The sequence below is a fragment of the Nothobranchius furzeri genome, chromosome 11 (genome assembly GCF_043380555.1).
Source record: "Nothobranchius furzeri strain GRZ-AD chromosome 11, NfurGRZ-RIMD1, whole genome shotgun sequence".
In the NCBI taxonomy this organism is placed as follows: domain Eukaryota; kingdom Metazoa; phylum Chordata; class Actinopteri; order Cyprinodontiformes; family Nothobranchiidae; genus Nothobranchius; species Nothobranchius furzeri.
In genome coordinates this window covers 62703934-62722760 of record NC_091751.1, presented here as the reverse complement: position 1 = coordinate 62722760, position 18827 = coordinate 62703934, and the positions used below count along the sequence as shown (strand labels likewise).

At 43.7% G+C, this 18827-nt stretch overlaps 1 protein-coding gene across 2 annotated transcripts in view; it reads left to right on the top strand.

Moving 5' to 3' along the window:
• carmil3 (capping protein regulator and myosin 1 linker 3) overlaps positions 1-18645 on the top strand; it is a 158456-nt gene extending 139811 nt beyond the window's left edge. The window contains exons 30-40 of one of the 2 annotated variants that reach the window (XM_054733299.2): positions 1299-1365; positions 2643-2830; positions 3369-3448; positions 7597-7716; positions 9548-9716; positions 10447-10813; positions 11685-11788; positions 11919-12114; positions 12305-12373; positions 12741-12860; positions 17628-18645. In XM_054733299.2, coding sequence (XP_054589274.1) covers positions 1299-1365; positions 2643-2830; positions 3369-3448; positions 7597-7716; positions 9548-9716; positions 10447-10813; positions 11685-11788; positions 11919-12114; positions 12305-12373; positions 12741-12860; positions 17628-17659 — 1512 coding nt within the window. In that variant the 3' untranslated portion in view covers positions 17660-18645. The remainder of the gene's footprint in view (positions 1-1298; positions 1366-2642; positions 2831-3368; positions 3449-7596; positions 7717-9547; positions 9717-10446; positions 10814-11684; positions 11789-11918; positions 12115-12304; positions 12374-12740; positions 12861-17627) is intronic. The other variant, XM_054733343.2, reaches the window with a different exon arrangement.
• The last annotated feature ends 182 nt before the right edge of the window (positions 18646-18827 follow it).

Below are 18827 nucleotides of genomic sequence, written 5' to 3'. Positions count from 1 at the left end.
AAATCTTTGAACGCACTTAAACAATGATTTGCAGCAAAATCTAATTTACCTTAATGATTAGTAAATTATTTTTAAACTTTAAAACCCCGGCGTGTGTGATACTGTTCTTAGAAATGATTGAGCAGAAGCATGACATCTTAGACCAGTGGTTCCTAACCTGGGGGTCCCGACCCCCACAAGGGGGCGCCAAAGCCTCTCAGTGGGACGCCAGGACCTCTCCACTTTAAGGGGTTAAAACTTCATTTATTACTTGTTTATAGCCTACATTTTGCTCACATTTTTTTTCATGAGTGAAAAGTTTACTGATATTAAGACAGGAAATAATTAGTACAGAAAAAGTAACACACTTTTAAGAACGTTTTGCTCAGCTCACTGTTTTATTTTCAAGTGTCAAAAGTTCATTAAAGATAGGACTGGTTGATTGATCACAGCGTTTACAGTAAATAATCTAGTATAAACAGTAATATACACATTTAAGTACATTTTGCTCAGTGTATTTTTTATGTGTCAACATTTATTGAAAGGAATGATTGATTTATCAGTGTTTACGAGAAACAATGTGTTCAGAAAAGTAATAGTAACTGCCAAGCACATTATGCTCTGTTTGGTTTTGACAATGACTTTGTTCTGTACTGGAGCCTACTATTACTGTTATCTATTGAATCAAAGCATATTAAAATGTGCTTGAACAATTTTATCATTTCTTAATAATGTTTGTACTGGAAGAGAGAATGGGAGGGGGTCGTCCAAAATTTTACTGGGAAAAAAACGGGGTCCCTTGGGAAAAAGGTTGGGAACCACTGCTGTAGACCACACTCTTCTTCCTGGGTAGGGCTGGAGGTTTGGTCAGTTTGCTCTTTCATGTTAGACCTTAACACAGGCTTAAGCTAAGTCCATTCATGAGTCCATCATAACTCATTAATAGCTGGATGTTCAGCACGTAGACGTTTCTCAAGTTGTACCAGGATTGGAAGCAGCGTGTGGTCTGATTATGAGTGTGCATGGTAGCATTGAGGTGAAGCTTGCTGCTGGTGTATAAAGCGTGTTGAAGGTCGGGCAAACATATTTTAGGGATTTTAGGGAAAAAAGCATTGAAGGAGCTTCTGCCATATTCCTGTAAACCCTAGAAAGCAGGGTCCTAATCCACTGTTAAAGGAGGTCTAAGGTAACTGCACCAAATAATTGGGAATTTTTAAATAATCTCTGGAGCATGGTCATAAAGTCTTCTGTTTCAACCTCTTATATTTGGGAGGAAAACATGACAGCAAGTCTCTGTTCCTGATATTCTCTGACTGCAGGACACAATGGCGATCAAGAAGCGGAGCTCCAGAACTCGAAGAATCCGCCCCGTCTCCACCAGACTGAGTGAGTTTCATGCCTATGTGCTCGTTTAGGCCTTGAGATTACATTTCTTCCACATGAGTGGTGTGTGTGTCACACCACAATGAAACGAGTGATCTCGTTTTACATTTAAGCACACTGTTCTGATGTCAATGTAACATCCATGAGATGTCATAAAGAAAACCTTATTGTTGCTCTATGTTAGATTGTGGGAGGTTAAGATTACAGTTTCTTAGATAAGTGTGCTGCATCCTTTACAGTGTTAAATATGTCCTTTTTCCAAATATTAAACAAGATTCTTTTCGCTTCGGACATGAAGGTGTTTCGAGTTACCTTTACATGTTTCGACCGTCGTCAGCGGTCTTCATCAGAAATGTCACAGGTGTTTGTGCGACGCGTCTTAATCAGCTGTTCTTCTGGTGGGCGCGGCCAACCCGGATCTGTCTGATCTGCCGGGTCGGTCACGCGTACCTCCGCTGGCTGGTCTTTGAAGAAGGGAATCCCAGGTGCGAGACAGCTGATGGGCCCCCTCGTCTCTGTTCATGTTCCAATGCTCACTTTTCCTTATTTCTATTGCCTCCCTGACCCAACGCCCGAACCGGTTGTTCTCCATGTTGATCATTTTCCCTTGATCCCAGTCTATGATGTGATTATTTCGTTTGCAATGATCTGAGATGGCTGACGTGAGGGTTTGCTCCTCTGCTTTTTGTCTTTGTTGTCCTTGTGAGTCTTTCTGTTGTTTCCTTCTCACATTCCTTCTGGTGCTCTTTTCTTCTCATGTCATATGTTCTGCCAGTTTCCCCTACGTATGTTTTATTGCACGACATGCAGGGTATTTCGTAAATTACTTGCATCTCTTATCAGGTTCTATTTTGTCCTTGGAGTGTGCTAGTAACTGTTTGAGTTTCATGTGAGGTTTGACGGTTGTGTTGATTTGTTGTTTATTCATGGCCCTTTGAAAACGTCTTGTGACTTCCCGGAAATATGGAATTGTGATGGTGTCCGTGTGCGTGTGGTCTGGTCTTTGTTTTTGATTTCTCTTTTTGGTCTCTCTGTTTTTTTATTTTCTTTGACTTGTTTTTCTTTTTCTATGGCCCATTTTGGATCCTGACAGAGGGTTAGTGCTTGTTTGATGTGTTCTTCTTCCTGTTTGCGGTCTGTTTCATCTGTAATGAAACATGTAAAGGCATCTCGAAACACCTTCATGTCAGAAGCAAAAAGAATCTCGTTTAATATTAATAAGTGCGCTGCAGGTCAGATGTGACCAGATAATGAGATTCTTGTTGGTTTCTGGCCCAAAGGTTTGGGTGACGAGCCCAGTCCCTCCCCTACACCGTCCGCTCCTTCCCACTCTGTCTCTCTTACCCATTCGGCATCATGGGAATGCCTTTCCACCCTCCCCACCAACGGCTCACCTTTACATCATGTGACCCACGTCAGGCCACGCCCACCTCGGCGACACCGAGCCATGAATCTTTCTCCTGAATCTGTGAGTAGAGGCTGGAAAACAAGAAATCTCGGGAGTGCTGAACGCTCAGTGTGTGTTGTTTTCAGGGATACTTTTCTTCATCTTCCCTTTGTTGCTTTGTGTTGTAACTTCAGTCATTCATCTGGTGTTTGTGGCCCGAGGCTCTTTCCAAAAATAAGTTTTCTTTAAAGTAAGAAGCTGCCACATGTGTCTGTGATTCAAATGTTAATAGCGAACTGCCATCTCCCAGGGGCATCAACAAACTGAGCAGCTTGTTTGTTTAGAGCCTTTTTGAAAGTTTTTTTTATGTAAATTGAGGGAAATGTAGTTAAAGAAGTGTGTTAAAAAGACATTTAACAAATGGACCTCTGCTGGCTCTTGGAGTTCAGTTTGCCAGTCAGCCGCTTGAAAGTTTAATACACTGTCAGCCTTTCAGCTCTCTGTAGACGTGGTAAATTGATCTTTGTTGTTTTGTGTGTGTGTGTGTGTGTGTGTGTGTGTGTGTGTGTGTGTGTGTGTGTGTGTGTGTGTGTGTGTGTGTGTGTGTGTGTGCGTGCAGCATAGTGCAGAGAATGGAGCAGTCAGTATGCTGGAGGATGGACTGCCTGACTTCTACAGCAAAAGGGTCCTTCCTGACAGGTAGATTCCCCTATCGCTACTAAGGTTACCATCCACCCATCCATCATCCAGCCATCCATCCATCCATCCATCCATGCATCCACCCATCCATCATCCATCCACCCATCCATCCATCCATCCACTCATCCATCCATCCATCTGTCAATGCATCCATACATGCATCCACCCACCCATCCATCATCCATGCATCCACCCACCCATCCATCCATCCATCCATGCATCCACCCACCCATCCATCATCCATCCATCCATCCATCCATCCATCCATCCATCCATCCATGCATCCACCCATCCATCATCCATCCATCCACTCATCCATCCATCCATCTGTCAATGCATCCATACATGCATCCACCCACCCATCCATCATCCATGCATCCACCCACCCATCCATCCATCCATCCATGCATCCACCCACCCATCCATCATCCATCCAGCCATCCATCCATCCATCCATCCATCCATCCATGCATCCACCCATCCATCATCCATCCACCCATCCATCATCCATCCATCCATGCATCCATCCACTCATCCATCCATCCATCCATCCATCCATCCATCCACCCATCCATCCGTCAATGCATCATGCATCCACCCACCCATCCATCATCCATGCATCCACCCACCCATTCAACATCCATCCATCCATCCATCCATCCATCCATCCACTCATCCATCCATCCATCCATCCATGCATCCATCCACTCATCCATCCATCCATCCATCCAGCCATCCATCAATGCATCCATCCATGCATCCACCCATCCATCATCCATCCACTCATCCATCCATCCAGCCAGCCATCCATCAATGCATCCATCCATGCATCCACCCATCCATCATCCATCCACCCATCCATCATCCATCCATCAATCCATCCGTCAATGCATCCATACATGCATCCACCCACCCATCCATCATCCATGCATCCACCCACCCATCCATTATCCATCCATCCATCCACCCACCCACCCATCCATCATCCATCCATCCATCCATCCATCCATCCATCCACCCATCCATCATCCATCCATCCATCCATCCATCCACCCATCCATCATCCATGCATCCACCCACCCACCCATCCATTATCCATCCATCCATCCATCCATCCATCCACCCATCCATCATCCATCCATCCATCCATCCATCCATCCATCCACCCATCCATCATCCATCCATCCATCCATCCATCCATCCATCCACCCACCCACCCATCCATCATCCATCCATCCATCCATCCATCCATCCATCCATCCCTTTGCAAGATCATGTTTTGTAAAAACAGATCCCAGAGCAGAGCCCACCCATTCTTCTCCTCAGCAACACTCTTCAGCTCCTCTTGAGTATTTCCTGGACATTCTCAGGATAGAGTGCATTTATGAGCCTTCCAATTAAGTTCTAATCATCTCTTTTTGATGAGGAGGTGCAGCTCCTCTGAACTCCTCCCAGATGATTCAGCTCCTCAACTGTTGTGAGGCTGAATCTGACCACCTTTAAAGAAGAAGCTGATTTTAGCTACATATATCCAGGATCTAATCCCCTTGTTGATGATTCACAACCTTATGTTTGGCATGTCGATTGACCAGGTGGTCAAAAATAAAGTTGATGAAGCTGTCGTTCTACCTTAGCAGCCCCAGCAGAGAGGCCTAAACAAACCCAGCATTACCCTGTAAACTATTAATCTTAATTATTTTTAGAGAGTTTGTTTTCAAATGCTACATTTACATATTCCATTCATAATAAAACTATAAAATAAAGAACCAGCAGAATTTCCAGGTGATCTCAGCTGAACTAAACATAAACTGGCTAATCAATCCTCAGTTTTAACAAAAACATGACTAAAACTTGGAAATACACTAAACAGCATAAGAGGTTAATTGTGTTTTAAAAGGTTTAGGGCTTTCAATTATCATCCATGATTGGTTGAACTTTGTCTTGTAAATGCTTTTAAAATATTGCCCTGTCCATTCATTCAATCAAACCTTTTCTAGTACTTTTTATCTGAAAATCTCAAAAATAATCAAAGTACACCCTAACAGTCAGTGTGTAAACCTGCAGCTGTCTGATTTGTTTATGCTGTTTGGTTCGGTGACTTGATGCAATTTGCTGGGTTCCTTATATAGGACAAATTTTTCTGATTGGCCTAATGAACTGTCCTGAATTGGAATGTTTATTATGTGAAGTGCCTTGAGACGACTCTTGTCATGATTTGGCGCTATATAAATAAACTTGAATTGAATTGAACTTGAATTCAGCAGCAGTGACACAAAAACAAACCGACTATGTTGTAATGCTGCATAAACTGGGTCTTTATTTCCACTTCAAACACTTCAGTATTTGGATTTTTTTCTCTCTGGAGCTACCAGATATTTATTGGCTGATTATAAAACATTCAGGCTTCTCTGTAGGTGTTGCTCAGCTGCAGTCAGCATCTGCTCTGCAATACCCTTCAGGGCATTACTGAATCACACTCAGGTAACTAAAACAAGTCTTTGATTCCAACAAACCTACAGCCATAGCCTTTACATGAGCTATCAGCACAGTAAGCAGGCAGAACGCTCTTACTAGTGCGTTTACCTGAATCACAAAACTGTTGAGAGTAATTTCTGGTCAGCGGAGTGCGACTGAGTACAATTCAGTGTGAAGTTATTTGAGTTTGTGGCTCAAGAATCACTGAAACTAGTTTTAAAGCAACGGTTTAAAGTTAGTGTTTCTTTAAAGAGCAAGTCACCCCCAAATCAACATTTTTTTTCTGATAAACAATATAAATGCATGTCTAATCGTGCTGCAGACACGTGTAGTCACTAGTTTTGCACTTTAGTGCATTTTAGTTAAAATTTTAATTTTCTGCCTAAAACTGTCAGTGTTGTGCCGTTGTCAGGTAAAAACTCTGCACTGCATTTGAATTTAAATCTGCCATCATTATTGGCTAAGAGGTACCCTAGAACGTTAGCTGGTACCATATGATGTCACAATGTCGTTTTGAGCCTGTGTGTGTGTGTGCGTGTATTTGTTACCCCAAGATTCCACTACCTCCGCTCTGCTCCGCCCCCGCCTTCCGCAGCCGCTCACTTCCGAACTCAATTTTTACTGGTACCCGCTCTACAATGGCTCGGTTCCGGTGCGGAGACCTGAGGTGCGCAAACAGGCATGTGCGGGATTTTCGAGATCTTGCAATACAGTCCGAGCAATGAACGCGGAAGCTAGATCCAAACACCCGTTGTGTGGGAGAAGCATCAAAATGAACTGTTTAATCTGCCCATCATTTGTGTTGAGAGATCAGCAGTGTCTGGATCAACAAAGTGTGACTACTTTGATAGTGGAAACTGTATTTATGGCTTACTTTTGTGCATTTAAACTTCAGTCGCCATTGATAGTTGTTAAAAGTTGTTAAACCTGTGCATATGAAACAAAAAACGCTTTTTGTTTGTCGATTTATTGTGAAATAACGGAGGTTGTGCTTGCTCCCTTTTCTGTTGGGCGGTTGTGATTTCAGTCCATTGACTGCGGAGGTGCTCCGGCGTCCGGCAAAAATAGAATCAATCCTATTTTTGCTGGTTGGCGGAACGGCGGGCCCCTGCGCCGCATGGCCGCAGTTGTGGAACAGCTCTGATTGACTACAACGGGACAGATTTTGCTGCGGAGTTCGTGCCGGAGCGGAGCGGAGCAGAGGTGGTGGAATTTTGGGGTTAGCGGCTCCGCCTTCTTGGTCTGCTAGAAAACAGCGTTTGTTGCAGTTTTCAAACAGAAAGTGGGAGTGGAATAAGAATCTGGTAGGGGTGACTTGCTCTTTAAAGAACTATTTTCATGTAACCTTTTCACACATTGATGCACTTTCTTCCATCTAGTTTTATGTGCTTTATTTTTTCCTCAAACAACAGTTTGGGTTTTTAAAGTATCATACATTGCAGAGAAACTTACTGAGCAGCTCTCTGTCTACAGTGAATTTTATAGAAATGATAAACGACTTCTCAACGCTTTTAGGTTTCATGACAGTGTACAGGTGGCTTGTTCTCCTATATCTCAGCCACACTGATCCACGTGACCCTTCTTGGTGAAAATATGTAAATATACCCTGCCGTTGCTCCTGATGGAACTGTGACCTCTTGCCTGCCCTTTCTGTTGTTCCTCTTCTCCTTTAGTCAGTTGTCATCCCTCCATCAGGCCCAGTCACTGAGGAGGAAGAAAAGACGCAGCGTCCTGTCGATTTTCTCTGGCTTCCGAAAGAATCGTAACTCCACCTTCTCTGTTCAGGACTCAGAGTGAGTGGCTGTTGCAGCGGCTGAGTGGAGGAGGGAAACTAATGTAGCATTTAAGTGTGCGGGCTAGTAGAGCAAAAGGCTGGTAAATGATACCAGCACAGGGCATTTACATTTACGTCACTGTATACTTCTGAATAATTATGCTGCCAAGGAAAAGCATTTGACCCGTTTACAGATGTCTTCTGTTTTTTTTTTTTTTTTTGACACACTTAAATGTTACAGGTGAGCAAACAAATGTCAAAATCAGACAAAGATAACCTGAGTCAAATTGAAAATACAGAGTCCAAATTCTTGTTTAGTTTATTAAAGGAAACAAGCTTTCCAAACCAATCTGGTTCTGAGTACATGGTTGCCCCCTAGACTTAGTAACTGGTTGTTTGTGATGAGCTACAATGTAGCCACAGCTACCCTGAGACAAGACTGCTGAACACAGGCGCCACCAGTTCCTCCAAAAACCATCAGCAGGCAAGGTGGGTTAAATGCCTTGCCCAAAGACACAGCAACAGCAGCAGACGAGGCTTGAACCTACAACCCTACGGTTCCAAGGCGAGCACTTAACTCCTTTGTCACTGTCGCCTCTAGTTTTTGAATCAGATCTAAATCCAGACTTTGACTTGGTCACTCCAAAACATTATTTAACGTCATTATGTCTTTCTTTGTTCTAGTTATTCTTCCTTGGACTTGCCTAAAATCGTTGCGTCATTGTTCTGCTGCCATTGCACTCAACAGCTGACGCTTGGGTGTTCTCCCTCAGGATTTAGAGAGAGCAGAGCAGAATTCATGGTTTCATCACTTACATCAAGTGGTCCAGGTCCTGAAGCAGCAAAGCAGCTCCAGACCATCACACTACTGCCACCATGTCTGACTGTTGCTATAGCATTCTATTTCTGAAACGCAGAGTCAGGTTTACACCAGATGCGACGACACACACACACACACACACACACACACACACACACACACACACACACACACACACCTTCCTAAAGGTTCCTCTTTAGTTTGATCATTCCACACATTCTGTTTGAGTGATCTTTTACTCAGACATCTGACAGTGATCAGGTGTGGATAATGAACTGAACTATTCAAATAATCTCAGGTGATCCTTGACTTAACAACAGGGAAGTCACTTTTCACATGGGGTCAGGTTGATTTACATGGATTTTGTCCTTTTAATAAAAAAAAAAATCCATCATTTGAAAACTTTGTATTTTTTTAACTCAGCTTACATTTGTCTGATACAGATTTTTCTCTAATCAGAATCTTTAAAATGAGACAAAAACTGAGCAACTTTCTAAGTGCACTGATACTAAAACTACATAAGCACTACCGACGTCTTTGACGCCAAGTGGGAACGGTTGGCCGTTGCTCACAAAGAAGAGGAAATGCAGCTCTCAGCCGGACTATTAAACTGTATCATTTATGAAAACAAAGAAGCATGGCGGTGAGTGAGAGCTACAGATTGTTTTGTTTTGATCACAGATGTGCTTAAAGAAATGCAACCTCACATCTTGAGCTGAATAAAAGAGCAGCTGGCTCATCAGACAGATGTAAAATCAGTTCATAAAGTTTTATTCCATCTGGAGATTGAGGCTAAGGTTTTATAAAGATATCGTGCTTGTGATTGTTTTCTACATTTGCTTGTACCAAAGGCAGGCTGTGTACGTGTCAAAGCATCTGAATGTGTTTTTCAAAGGAATTCATGAGGATTATTGCATTTATTGAATTGTTGAGGTCAAGTTGGATCACAAATCACTTCCTGCATCCATCAGTCATTCTTTCCTTATCCCGCTCCTGCCTGACATGTTTGTCACTTTTCTGCCTGCTCTAGTGGAGCCTCCGAGAACGTCTACTCCATGATTCAGCACCCTAAGGAGATGGGGAGGCCTGAGAGTGCTGTTCCTGGGCCTAACGGGGCCATGCCTTCACCTCGATCAACTCAGGGAGCTCTTGTTTATGGGTTGAGGGCTGCTAGCCCCCCCTGTCCCATCCAAAGACAGGTACAAAGAGTTTGAAGGTCACAACAGTTACCTTCAAAATCTGACCTCCCAAACCCTGAAATCAAGCAGATATTAATTCTAGGAGATCCATAAGTCTGGAGGAAATAGCATTTTAGATTCTGAATCCAAGAGAATAAACAAACAACTGCGACAGCTGCATTCTTGTACGCCATAAAAGCTACATTAATTAGCACGTTTTAGTTTTAAGAACCATAACATGGTGGAGGATTTTTTTAAAGAATAAATTACAGTTTCTTAAGCTGTACAGTCTGTTTCATCGTCACAGTTTCAACGTAAGAGCTGCCGGTTCCAGGAGTCCCATGTGACGACAGAGCAGAACGGCATGCTGTGCCCACCACCTGCTATTCTCAGCCTTTTTATCTCTTGGATGTGTTTGAAACTTAGACTTGAAGGTCTATTTTAAATCTGTTCACACACACACACACACACACACACACACACACACACACACACACACACACACACACACAAACACACAAACACAAACACTCAGAACCAAATGGGTAGCTTGTATAGTTTAAGGGTATTTAAGGGCTTAACTTTGCAAAATGAGAGATACTTAACTACTAATAAAAGCATATTTGTGTGTATTAGGAAGTATGTTTGGGCTACAAACACAAAACTAGATGTTAACGGTTTGGGACTCAGCACAAAGACATCTACTTCGTTTGATGTAAACGGTGATTAAATGTCTCCGGTCCTGATCCAGTCCACAGACCTTGTCAGCATGGTCTACAGCTGTATCGGAGCAGAAATCGAGGACTCGGATAGCAGCAGCACCTGTGACATCAAAGAGGACAACACCGATGGCTCAAACGCCATCTCAGATGCCCCAACAGATACCCGGAGTAATGGCCATGTGGCGTCCTCCAAACAACAGACGGACAGACAGATGGAGACAGACAGGCAGGAGAGGGTTGTCCCTCTGATGGACGCACGGACAGAGACGGCGGAGGACGTACAGAGTACTGGTGCTGGTAGTGTGGGTCCCTGTGGACTGAGACCAGAGCCTCCTCCTCCAAGCAGCAAATCGGTTCTGGCTGTGATGAAACAGAGACACCTGCAGGAGAGTTTAGGTATTGCAGCTTTTTTTTTTCCACCAAGCTCCATCACAACCTGTCTGAAGGTTAAAACAACATGTCTGCTGCTTTCTACCCATTGTTGCCCCCCAGTGGTATTATTAGTAACTTAGGTTAAATGTTAAAATGTTATTTATTAGCTAAGTGACAGCTAAAAGTTATTATTTGCTTGTGAACTTTATATCATCATTCAGTAAAATACAAGTTTTAAAATGATCCCAAAGCTTTGAGACTGAGGAGAAATAACTGGATTAGGCCCAAAGGTCTGCGGCTGCAGCTGTTGAGGGCTTCTACAGAGAGCCATTATCAAGAACTATTGTTAGTTTTATGTCTGGACTTTTTAATGAGCTGCTAAAGTGGGTTAGAAAACCACCAAACTCCATGAAGAAATCGGAACATCGGCCATGTCACAACTGGTTTGGTTAAAAACTGAATATTTAACTTAAGCTGAGTTATGGAATCATTTCCAGCTTAGATTTAAGGCCTATCTGGATTTCCTACTGCCTAATGTCACAGCTTTAAACTAAAATCTCATTATCTGGAGAATATCACCACATCCCACGTTTTTGTCAGGTATTGTGAAGACACACATGGACAGTAGACATATAGTCACATGTCCTTGTACTTCCTTGTTTAGCTCCCAGTACATAATCCCTCCACACTAGAGAACAGCAGCACTGATGTTAATATTTAAAGGTGGTAGGTTGTTTATTTTGCTGTCTCCTTTGGCCTGGCTTGTTTTCCAAGTGCGCATAAATGTTCCCCTGCTCTTTGTCAGCACCCCAGCTTTAGGGCTTTCACTTTAAAATTCAGAACAAAGTCTTGATTTATCGTCGACTCGATGTGTTCACCGTGTTGTTTTTACCAGAAGAGACAGGAAGGCTGGAGGGAGAGGACCAGAGTGAAAAAATGCAAGAGGAAAAGCAAAGAGGGCGCGGACCAAAGGGGCAGCATCCTCTTATTCCCAAAAAGGTGTGTGTGTGTGTGTGTGTGTGTGTGTGTGTGTGTGTGTGATTCAACACAGAAAACACATTTGGCTGCCACTTTTTAAAGCTGCAGGCTGAAAAATGTAACCTATCCACGTACCGTTCTCCTTCATCAGCCCAGCATAGACCTCCAGAGAGACCGCTCTCCAGACAAAACCAAGACTTCGCCCACCACTTCGGCCAGTTCAGAAGACGAACAAACCAGCAACCAGAGGAGTTCGCCTCCCATCGCTCAGGACAAGCTGCCCAATGAGGCGAGAAGCCCGGCAGCGCCTGCTACAGAGCCAGCCGATCCGGTCATCATCAGGCATGGTACGACTTTAATGTCATATGAAGGTCGCTGAAAACTGTACCTTGGTACCTTTAATGGTAATTTCACATTCTATTGATGTCTTTTCAACCTATTAAGCTAAAACAAAGATTGTGTTAACGATGAAAAATCAATAAAATTCCACAAGACAAAAGAGCAGAAGGGGAAAAACGAATGTGATCGTTCCACCAGGTGAGGACAGAGGACGTAATGGATGCCCAGCGTCTCACCACACCAGGAAGTCCAACTCATTCGACATAGGTACTGTTTGTTTCTGCTGCTCTTTGTAGGTTTTAGGGCACTCATCATGCACACAGAATTAAACGTTTCCTCCTAAGCAAACATTTGATATTTTTTATCAAATGAAATCAGCACGAGTTTGTTTTGTTGATGTGCTCCCACACCTGTAGCATCATGTTACCGCTTCATCTCCCTTGAATTCCCACACCCCACTGTGTGTGTGTGTGTGTGTGTGTGTGTGTGTGTGTGTGTGTGTGTGTGTGTGTGTGTGTGTGTGTGTGTGTGTGTGTGTGTGTGTGTGTGTGTGTGTGTGTGTGTGTGTGTGTGTGTGTGTGTGTGTGTGTGTGTGTGTGTGTGTGTGCGCGCGCGTCATGCCATTTCCCCTCAGGCATGGACCAGGACACCCCCTACGATCTGGACAGGTCCTCAGATCGCAGGTTCCCTGTGAATAAATCCTGCTTTCCCCAGTACAGAAACAGATCTCTGGACTACCCAGCTGGGACCGGGTGTACGTATCTGTTTCACTTCCTCCTGATATGTCTGGTATGGCAACTAAAACACCCCAGCATGTGTATAGACACAGACATTGGTTCAACTCAGCTTAAATCTGACATTTGCTACATTTGACTTTTCATAGATGAGTCATACCATACATATTGATCACATGCATGTGCTACCTTTTGATAGTTAATCAAAGAAAAGGAATCCCAAAACATAATTTACAGACCTAGTTTGTCTGTTTTATCGAGGCTATCGCCTCACCTCCAGCAGCTGGCACTCCCTCTGCTGAGTGACAGTAACCTGGCAAGTCAGACTAAATAAATATATTATTTAGTCTGGCAATGCTTCATTGAGGGCTCTCTGTCGTGGGGCGGGTACTACCGTTGCCTTTCAAACAATCGCCACATGCTACTGGACAATGTACGTGACATACTCACCGCAACAGATGTCTGTAAACGAGGCGATCTGCTGTTGAAGAAGGCAAAAATGCATCCTTTTTTCTAAAAAAAAAAAAAAAAAAAGAACTTAAATACATCTATCTGCTCCTGATTCTAATAAAGCCCAAGTCCAAATAGTCCAAAATTGATGTAAAAGCCATTTCTAACGAGCTGTCGCCATCTTGTTCCACTCTGTTGCATCATCCCGCCCACCAGATGAATAGATGGCCCTGATTGGCCTACAAAGCAGAAAAGCTGCAATGATTGGTTCACAAAGCAGATAGAGCGCTATGATTGGCCCACCATTATGGACCAATCACAGCTCTCTCTGTGTTTGAAACCCCTCCAGAGAGCTGTGATTGGCCAGCCAGAATGCTGCTTGGGGCTGCAGAGGTTCCAGTGGAGCGTTCCTAGACCAAACTTTGCAAAGCAAGAATTTGGTCTAGTTCACTAGGCTAGAATGACGGTGCTGTTTATTGAGAACTTCATTACTTTTCAATTTAAAACCTTTTATTTCATGACTTTACGTATCTTAAATTAAACCAGATTTTTTTCCCCGTGTCATTACTGTGGTATTTATTAACCAAGTTTAGCTAACATTCTACCATAAGCAGTTTGAAAGTGACGGAGATGAGCCTGGAGCAGTGGAAAGCTAATGACTCGGCAACATCAAGTCATGATCATTATCTGTAGTGAATTCTCAAACTACTGCAGGGAAATTCAACAAACATTGGTAGAAAAATTAATTAGGTGGAGAATATGAGGCCTGGGGGCATTTTTGACCTGTTTGGTTAATTTAAGAGGAAATTAGCATCATCTAGTCTTTAAATTTATATCAGTAGTAACATGAGGTGCAGTTTTTTAATCAGAATAATCTCCTAGAATAAGCTGCTAGACAGCCAGATTAAATTTAAAACTTGACTCCAGCCTCTGATGTCCCAGACTCGAATTTATTTTGTTGCAGAGATTGGTCTGAGTCATTTTGGATTAAGTAAATGTCTCCATGTTTATTTAACATGTTTACATGTGAATTTCCCTAATTCACGTTAGGTATAGATTCACACAGGAAAAAAAATGTTATTTACTTGTTATAAGACACATTGATGTTTATTTAGGACGACTGTACTGAACACACGACTGACCTCAGCTAGTGAAATCTGAAGCATGCCTGGCCTGCACACTTCAAAAATAAATATGTAGGTTAGAAAATCACCAAGCAGATTCATCTTTGTGCTTTTAGGAGGAGACGAATAAAGAAGCGGTTGTGCATTCAGCAAAACCCAATAGCTTGAATTGTTTAAAGAAGGGATATCAGTGCCTCCCATTAAAAGATAAAATTTTAGAAAATTCAGGAAGACTGCCAAGACAGTCCGACCACCTCTGGAACACAATCCTTAGGTCTGATCAAATTTAAATCAATCTTTTGACACAATTCCTGGAAGAAAATTCTTTGCAGATCAGAGAAACAGATCAAGTAACAAAAACAGAGGTGGTTTGATGGCGGGGACATGAGTGGCTTATGACAGAGTCCCATGGGATGAGAAGCCAAATGACATCTGTAAATGGAAATTCTCTCAGCTTCATTCAGGATAAGAGAGAAAAGAGCATCAGTTACTCACAGCTCAGATGGACAAAACAAATGTCATCATAGAAAAAAAAAACATGCCTTCCATCAGCTTTAGCGCCACCATTTTAAACTAAAATCTGCTTATGTTGAGGAGTGAAGGAGTTTTGATAAAATTTTGAAAATCAAAAAAGCAACACTTAATAGTTTGTTTCACTTCTCCCTCTTACTGGAATTGGACCTACACAGTCCGGCCACAGCCCGCTGTAGTTAGCACTAACAACGAGCTAACGGATAGCCAAGCGGGGTGCAGCAGTGGCAGTTGCCGAGGCAAAATCTCGGGCGTGGGAGGAGTTTGGTGAGGCCATGGAGAAAGACTATCGATCGGCTCCAAAGAGGTTCTGGCAAACTGTCCGGCGCCTCAGGAGAGGAAGGCAGCAACTCGCTCACACTGTTTACAGTGGGGATGGGGAGCTGCTGACGTCAACTGAGGCTATAGTCGGACGGTGGAAGGAATACTTTGAGGAGCTCCTCAATCCCACCAATGCGCATTCCGAGGAGGAACCAGAGCTGGGAGGCCTGGGGATGGACTGTCCAATCTCGGGGGCAGAAGTTGCTGAGGTAGTCAAACAACTACACAGCGGCGGAGCCCCGGGGGCGGATGAGGTTCGTCCTGGGTATCTCAAGGCTATGGATGTTGTAGGGCTGTCATGGTTGACACGTCTCTACAACATTGCGTGGTCATCGGGGGCAGTTCCTAGGGAGTGGCAGACCGGGGTGGTGGTCCCCATCTTTAAGAAGGGTGACCTGAGGGTGTGTTCCAACTATAGGGGGATCACACTCCTCAGCCTCCCTGGAAAGGTCTACTCCAAGGTACTGGAGAGGAGGGTCCGATCGATAGTTGAATCTCAGATAGAGGAGGAGCAATGTGGTTTTCGTCCTGGCCGTGGAACTGTGGACCAGCTCTATACCCTTGCAAGGGTGATGGAGGGGGCATGGGAGTTTGCCCAACCAATCCACATGTGTTTTGTGGATTTGGAGAAGGCTTATGACCGTGTCCCCAGGGGCACCCTGTGGGGGACGCTCCAGGAGTATGGGGTGGGTGGCTTTCTGTTAAGGGCCATTCAGTCCCTTTACCAGAGGAGCGTGAGTTTGGTCCGCATAGCCGGTAGTAAGTCGGACCTGTTCCCAGTGAGGGTTGGACTCCGCCAGGGCTGCCCTTTGTCACCGGTTCTGTTCATCACTTTTATGGACAGAATTTCTAGACGCAGCCGTGGTGTGGAGTGTGTCGAGTTTGGTGGCAGGAGAATCTCGTCTCTGCTTTTTGCGGATGATGTGGTCCTCCTAGCTTCATCCAGCTCTGACCTTCAGCTCTTGCTGGGTAGGTTTGCGGCCGAGTGTGAAGCGGCTGGGATGAGGATCAGCACCTCCAAATCTGAGACCATGGTTCTTGACCGGAAAAGGGTGGCTTGCCACCTCCGGGTCGGGGGAGAGGTCCTACCTCAAGTGGAGGAGTTTAAGTATCTCGGGGTCTTGTTCACGAGTGAGGGTAGGAGGGATCGGGAGATCGACAGGCGGATTGGTTCGGCGTCTGCAGTGATGCGGACGCTGAGCCGATCTGTCGTGGGGAAGAGGGAGCTGAGCCAGAAAGCCAGGCTCTCGATTTACCGGTCGATCTACGTCCCAATCCTCACCTATGGTCATGAGCTTTGGGTAATGACCGAAAGAACGAGATCGCGGATACAAGCGGCCTAAATGAGTTTCCTCCGTAGGGTGGCCGGGCTCAGCCTTAGAGATAGGGTGAGGAGCTCGGACATTCGGGAGGGACTCGGAGTAGAACCGCTGCTCCTCCGGATCGAAAGGAGCCAGTTGAGGTGGTTTGGGCATCTGGTCAGGATGCCTCCTGGACGCCTCCCCGGGGAGGTGTTTCGGGCATGTCCTGCCGGCAGAAGGCCCCCGGGTCGACCCAGGACACGTTGGAGAGGTTACATCTCCAATCTGGTCCGGGAACGCCTTGGGGTCCTGCCGGAGGAGCTGGTGGACAAGGCCGGGGAGAGGACGGCCTGGAGCTCCCTAGTTGGGATGCTGCCCCCGCGACCCGGACCCGGATAAGCGGAGGAAGACGAGACGAGACGAGACGAGCTAACGCTAACACGAGCCAGCTGATAGCTACTAAAGATCCACACTGTTGGACAAAAAATATAACTTACAAGTCCAGTAGCAACAAGGCCAGGTCACCATCAGTCCATGATTCTGTAGCCTCCTTCAGCTCCCTCAAATGCATGTAGGCTGCACTAATGTTCCCTCTGTTTTAGCTTTTTTCTTCATCAAAGACATCACTGTCTAACTTTAACTTCCAGGCTCTGCCATGATGCCAACAAAAAGCTAAATTTGAACTAAAAAAATGACTGCTAGCCTTTTTTTTAGCTAGTGTCCCGACCTGAACCATAAAACTGATAGGTGCAGTTTGTGGTCAGCAGAGGGAGACAGAGTGCTTTCAAATCTGAAGTTGCTCAAGTGTATGGCTCAATAACCACTGAAACCAGTTTGAAAGCATAAAAAGTCTTTGGTGTTGTTTAAAGTAAGTAAAAGTAAAGTATTTTTTTCAGTTTAGATGTTAATAAATAAAATTTTCCTCTTTAAATGGACATTTTTTTGTTATATTCTGTTATTTATTTGCCTACTTACCACATTTTGAATTGCACAGAGTTGTTAACACCATCATTTTATTATTTCTTGAGGCATAATGCTCACGTTACTATTTCTCCTGCAGGTTACGAAGGTGGTGACAGAGATGCATTATGACATCACCTGAGGACAGAGAGGAGACGGAGAGACTGGCACATGGAGAACTGGACTGAGACAAGCTTTTAAAACTGTGTGGACTCAAATGAAAATGATCCAACTGGAGTTTATTTTCCTTTTTAATCCATTTCTTGCTGAAAACGCATGTACTGTGTACCATTACTTTCTTTTCTAGCTGCTTGCACTTATTCTGGATAAGATTTCTCTTAAAGGGAAGTTTCTTAAAACACACACAGTAATTTTGTGTTTCTAGTATGCATATGATCTGTTGCTTTTACACATTTGTGATAATCAGTTAAAAATCGGTCACCCCCACCCCCTCTTTTACTGACAATCTGACCACTAAAAGTGAGTTTGTACTGTATTTATTCTGAGTTGTAGATAATGAATATGAAACTGCAATAACCATTGTGGTGAACGCTACTAGTTAATTTGTGATAGTATATTATTTGATATCTGTGCTTGTGAGTATGCTTATTGGTGTATGCTGACATTGACTGAGAGACCTTAGTTCCTCCATCCTTCAATAGTATTTACATTGGCCAGTGGGTTGTTTTAATCTGATGAAAATGAGTATATTTTCTAAAGATGCTTCTATGAATCAGAAAAAATAAAAGTACTTAACAGGAAGAAATGGGCTGTCCATGTCACCTTTATTTACCATTTGTTCTAATGAAGCAGCAGATTTAAACAGTTTGAATCTGGTGCTAGATCTATTTAGGGTCAGCATCATAAAGTGAGATCAATGTAGCGACATGAATGGCCTCATTTGTGACCCAAAGTTCACACTTCCTCAGCTAGGTCACGCTGTCCTGGCTGCACTTCTATCTACACATTATCCATCACAAGAGACACAAAGTCTGCTGTAAACCAGCTTTTATCTGACTGCTGTTCCGTCTGCAAGACGAAGGACTCTTCAAGATTTAAAAGAATAATTTTTAATAAACTCTTTTCACTGTCTTATTACAAGGTTCATAGATAATCATCATGGTTCATTATAAATGTATTAATTACTGAAATGAATTATTATTCTTTGGTTACTAATGATTATTATTTATGATTATGTTGAGGGTCTGCCCTCATAAGGAAATTACTGTGCAGTGATTTTCTCCAAAGACTGCTAAAAATTGCTCTGAAAGAGCATATTCCATCATCAGCGCCAGAGATA